This window comes from Erpetoichthys calabaricus, chromosome 2, assembly GCF_900747795.2.
Source record: "Erpetoichthys calabaricus chromosome 2, fErpCal1.3, whole genome shotgun sequence".
In the NCBI taxonomy this organism is placed as follows: Eukaryota; Metazoa; Chordata; class Cladistia; order Polypteriformes; family Polypteridae; genus Erpetoichthys; species Erpetoichthys calabaricus.
The window spans coordinates 20,554,663-20,560,662 of record NC_041395.2 but is presented as its reverse complement, the minus strand read 5'-3'; the positions used below and the strand labels follow the sequence as shown (position 1 = coordinate 20,560,662).

The window sequence follows — 6,000 nt, the reverse complement described above, 5'->3', positions numbered from 1 at the left end:
AGATCCCCCAGGACACCATCCGTCGTCTCATTAGGACATTGTCAGCCATGCATACAAGCACATGGGGGCCATACAAACTACTGAGTACGAGTTGGAGTTGCTGCAATGAAATTTCGGTGAAATGGACTCACCTGCCTGCCACTGCATTTTGTTCCCTTTGATTTTCGGGGTGTCTTTGAATTCAGCCCTCTGTAGGTTCATCATTTTCATTTCCATCAAACGATGTGCCATCCTTTCAGTCCACACGTATTACCATATCAGTCCATATCAGTAGATATAGCCAGCAGGATTTGTTTCCAGTTGAGATCTGATGTGTTTTCGAAGTGTTCCTTTCATTTTTTTGAGCAGTTCAAGAATGATTGTTATTGGCTGGCAGTGTGACATAGTGGCTAAGGCTTTGGACTTCAAACCCTGAAGTTACGAGGTTCAGATTCATGTGCCTGTGCTCCAACTGGAAAAACAAAAGAGATGTAATGATGTGTCTCTCAAATGTTGTAAGTCGACTCGGATAAAGGCATCAGCGAAATAAGCAAATATAAATTTTGCATTAAGAAATCTCTTTACTCTGTTCTTTGTTGGGAATGTGAAATATACGAAAAAAATTAGATTCTCTGCAAACAAAAAAGATATAAAAGTGTACAGTTTGCATGTGAGATCAGTGCCTTTGTATGGCGTTTATACAGCAGCTATTTGAAAATACAGTAGTATCTTTTCAAATGATATTCATCATTATACTCTGGCAGTTTGCTTTACCTGTTTATAGACCCGAGAGAATAAATTGTCACTAGCCATCCGCCCTGTCAATCACCGCTTGGTCCCACCTCTTTTGGGTAGCAAGCCGGTGAGTTTCCGGTTCCGCTGACTAGTTTCCTTTCGAAGGTGGAAGATGGCGGTCGAAGACTGCCAGGGTTTGAAGATTAGGATTTCCTGCTGCTGTCGTTTCGCGGGAATTTTGCTTCTTGTGGTGGGATTGATGACAGATGTCGGCTTGACTACCACACATTGGATAGTGACAGAGGATGGCAAGATACAGCAGCAGGTGGGTAGACATCGTTATCTTCTTTGAGGGGCCCTGTCGTTATTTTGGTAGGATGTTACTTAAGTGAAAATTTGCTTGTAGTGTAAAGTCCATATGTGTTGCCGTTCGTGAGATGACAGTTCCGAGGGTGTGAAGGATAATTTGCCCCTATCTGTATTTTATTGAGGGGAATGGAAGGCGAGTTAGAGAGTGGGTTTTGGGTGCTGTCATTGGATTGACGCTACGGTCGGGAGGGGCAGCCACCGCAAGGAAAAAAAGCACTGCGTCTTCGATGTCAGTTTTCATCCTAAAACAATCTGCTGATAAATCCTAAAGGTATTGTTTTGTTTGACAATTCGAGTATCTAAACATCAAATCAGAGCATAAACAGGAATTCATCGTTGAAATCTTACAATAAATCCATCCGCGTCAAGTCGATGACCTTAATGTCACTGCAAATGTAAGTCTCTGTCACGGATAGAAACTGAACTTCAACGGAACCTGGAAATACTAGAAAATTCCATATCAAATGATCCCTTGGGTCCAATTTGCAAAATCTCGGCATTATGGTTTATCATTAATATTAGCGAAACAGTTCGCATGGACGTGGAAAAGTCGGCTATATTTTTCTTAAGCTAACAATAGGAAATTGAGTAATTGTAATGTGGAATCTAATAATAGTACTTTTATTTATATTTCGTGCTTTAAACTTTTAAGTAAAGCTCAAAGTGATTTATAACAGTTTTGAATTCTCTCTTTCACTCTCGATATATATTTACATATACACACACATCCAGTCATGTGACAAAGTAGGTACATCCCATAAAATGTTTATTTTTTTTTTTTAATCTATGTGGACAGATCAAGATTTGATTACTTTCTAGTGAACGGACTATAGGGAAAGGTATTGTAATCGTCCGAAGATTCGATCTCCAGATTTTGAACGAATCTCGTCGTTTCAGACCTCCCTGATTTTCTCGTATACGAAGTTTAGGGAAAGTATTACAGTCGTCCAAAAATTACATTTCGAGATTTTAATCTCGACATTTTAGACCTCCCTGACTCCGAAAATACCACATTTTGGAATTGTGTGTGTGTGTGTGTGTGTGTTTAAACGCGATAACTTGAGTACGCTTTCACTTGGGTCAACCAAATTTTGCATACAAGTGTTAGATACAAAACGTAGATTTCTGACAACTTTTGGCCTATTTCCTCTAACAGTTTACTTTTTGTTCATGCAGCTGCGGAGTCCGATTTATTCAACTTTACTTGTATAATAATTGTTCAATATATTATTAATTTGATTTGTTTTTTATGGTTCTTTAATGATAACCTAAAAATATCATAAATTTGAAGTATCCATCCCCATATCTGAGTATAACAGAAAGCTTAGGGGAGACCACTCCCAATTTTTCTTTTCGTTTAATGAGCATCTATAGAGAAAGGTAATATAACATTCATAATGCCATTTTTACATTTTTTATTTCATTGTATATTTTAAATAAAGAAATGAAAAATTTGCATGTGGAAAAAGTAAGAGCTCCTTCCATTTAACACCACCTTAAGCACCTCAATTTAGAATAAGGTGCAGATGAGTAAAACCTATTTAGAGAGGATTTTGTCTGAAAGTGTCGTCATCAGTCTCTGACATCTTTGTTTAGTCTGTTCTGAGGCTTAGATTGAAAGTGATCTCTGAGGAGGCCTTCAGGCAGAAGATTATCCGTGGGTCTGGAAAAGGATTTAAAAAGACCACCAAACATTTGAAAATCAGCATTTTCAGCTATAAGTGGAGAAGATTTCCAACACCTGCCAAGCTCTCCAGGCCAGATCTCCCTCTCAAGTTCAGCCCAAGAGCAGAACACAAGATGCTAATAGACAGATAGATTGAACTTTATTTGTCTTTTTATTTTGTCTAAGTAAATAAACAGATAATAAATATACACACACTGTAGTCTGAACACACACCAGAATGGCTAAAATGGAGGAAGGGAAAAAAAGAAAGAAAAACATCTTACTTGGTAGTCGCAGTCACAGTGGGGCATTATGCCAGCATATTGACCCAGTCACCTGTCTTTGACACCCTTAAATTAAACTAGCTGTGGTAAAAAGCCTGGGGTCCTAGAAACTATTGAAATCGTCAGAAAAAAAAACTGAAATGTAGAGTTGTCAGGTAATTGAAAGGAACTACTCTGGGCTCTCTCTCTTAAGAGGTTTCATTTTGCTGGCGTGCTCGCCTCGCTTGTGTATTAGCAGCGGGAGGAAAAGTAAAAGGGATACCGTTTTGCCGATGTTAGCGGCTAAGTGACTTCGTCTTTCTTCTGAGGTTTGGTTTAGATAGATAGATAGATAGATAGATACTTTATTAATCCCGTTTTGCTGACGTTCTGGCCCTGCTTGTGTTATTAGTGGCTAAGCGAGTTTTCTGTTTCCTCGGAGGCGGAGCCCTTACCTCGACTCCACCTCTCACTGCAGGGCTGGACAGACACACACACACACACACACACACACACACACACACACACACACACACACACACACACACACACACTGCCACACATAGACGTTTATATATAAGAAACCCCATCTAAATCTGTTAAGTAGTATCTCGTGAAAAGCAGACAGACAGACAGACGGACGTTGGGTTTATATATACAGGTGCTGGTCATAAAATTAGAATATCATGACAAAGTTGATTTATTTCAGTAATTTCATTCAAAAAGTGAAACTTGTATATTAGATTCATTCATTACACACAGACTGATGTATTTCAAATGTTTATTTCTTTTAATGTTGATGATTATAACTGACAACTAATGAAAGTCCCAAATTCAGTATCTCGGAAAATTAGAATATCAATTAAGACCAATGCAAAAAAAGGATTTTTAGAAATGTTGGCCAACTGAAAGGTATGAACATGAAAAGTATGAGCATGTACAGCACTCAATATTTAGTTGGGGCTCCTTTGGCCTGGATTACTGCAGCAATGCGGCGTGGCATGGAGTCGATCAGTCTGTGGCACTGCTCAGGTGTTATGAGAGCCCATGTTGCTCTGATAGTGGCCTTCAGCTCTTCTGAATTGTTGGGTCTGGCGTATTGCGTCTTCCTCTTCACAATACCCCATAGATTTTCTATGGGGTTAAGGTCAGGCGAGTTTGCTGGCCAATCAAGAACAGGGATACCATGGTCCTTAAACCAGGTACTGGTAGCTTTGGCACTGTGTGCAGGTGCCAGGTCCTGTTGGAAAATGAAATCTGCATCTCCATAAAGTTCGTCAGCAGCAGGAAGCATGAAGTGCTCTAAAACTTCCTGGTAGACGGCTACGTTGACCTTGGACCTCAGAAAACACAATGGACCAACACTAGCAGATGACATGGCACCCCAAACCATCAGTGACTGTGGAAACTTTACACTGGACCTCACGCAACGTGGATTCTGTGCCTCTCCTCTCTTCCTCCAGACTCTGGGACCTTGATTTCCAAAGGAAATGCAAAATTTACTTTCATCAGAGAACATAACTTTGGACCACTCAGCAGCAGTCCAAAGGCGAGACACTTCTGACGCTGTCTCTTGTTCAAGAGTGGCTTGACACAAGGAATGCGACAGCTGAAACCCATGTCTTGCATACGTCTGTGTGTGGTGGTTCTTGAAGCACTGACTCCAGCTGCAGTCCACTCTTTGTGAATCTCCCCCACATTTTTGAATGGGTTTTGTTTCACAATCCTCTCCAGGGTGCGGTTATCCCTATTGCTTGTCCACTTTTTTCTACCACATCTTGTCCTTCCCTTCGCCTCTCTATTAATGTGCTTGGACACAGAGCTCTGTGAACAGCCAGCCTCTTTAGCAATGACCTTTTGTGTCTTGCCCTCCTTGTGCAAGGTGTCATTGGTCGTCTTTTGGACAACTGTCAAGTCAGCAGTCTTCCCCATGATTGTGTAGCCTACAGAACTCGACTGAGAGACCATTTAAAGGCTTTTGCAGGTGTTTTGAGTTAATTATCTGATTAGAGTGTGGCACCAGGTGTCTTCAATATTGAACCTTTTCACAATATTCTAATTTTCCGAGATACTGAATTTGGGACTTTCATTAGTTGTCAGTTATAATCATCAACATTAAAAGAAATAAACATTTGAAATGCATCAGTCTGTGTGTAATGAATGAATCTAATATACAAGTTTCACTTTTTGAATGGAATTACTGAAATAAATCAACTTTGTCATGATATTCTAATTTTATGACCAGCACCTGTGTGTGTGTGTGTATATATATATATATATATATATATATATATATATAAACATGTGCTGTAAAAAGCCGGGGGTACTAGAAACTACTGAAATGTTCAGATGTCAGGTAATTGAAAGAAACTACTCTGAGCATCTCTGTCTTTCCTAGGAGGATTCGTTTTGCTGAAATTCTCGCCTCGCTTGTGTATTATGCGGCTAAGCGAGCGTCTCTTTCTTCGGAGGTTTCATTTTGCTGATGTGCTCGCTTCGCTTGTGCATTAGCGGCGGGAGGAAAAGGAAGAGGGATACCATTTTGCCAACGTACTCACCTCACTTGTGTATTAAATGACTAAGTGAGTGTCTGTTTCTTCCAAGGTTTTGTTTTGCCAACGTGCTTGCCTTGCTCTTGTGTTTCCTTGGAGGCTGGGCCCTTACCACGACTCCACCTCTCATTTCCGGGCTGGACAGACACACACACTTCCACGCGTAGACGTGAGATAGTTTGTTGGCTGCAGGTACTCGGTGTTAGTGTGTCAGAGAGAGGACTCTCTCCGAATCCCAGAATTTCAACATGGTACCTACAGGTAACTCTTGTTCCTGTTGATGTCAAAGTGCACGAGTCTACCATTAGAAAGAAACTGCGTAGATTAGATGTACACGGTAGGTATGTTGTCCAGAAATGATGTTGTGGGTGAGACTAAAGTTTCCGTATGGACGCCTAGGCAAGGATCAAGGGGTCAAATATATAAAACTTATATT

The 6,000-nt window shown here is 40.4% G+C and overlaps 1 protein-coding gene across 1 annotated transcript in view; it reads left to right on the top strand.

The window, feature by feature from the left end:
* Positions 1–856: 856 nt before the first annotated feature.
* ttc17 (tetratricopeptide repeat domain 17) overlaps positions 857–6,000 on the top strand; it is a 102,611-nt gene continuing 97,467 nt past the window's right edge. Inside the window, exon 1 of the mRNA XM_028793498.2 lies at positions 857–1,039. Coding sequence (XP_028649331.2) covers positions 887–1,039 — 153 coding nt within the window. The 5' untranslated portion in view covers positions 857–886. The remainder of the gene's footprint in view (positions 1,040–6,000) is intronic.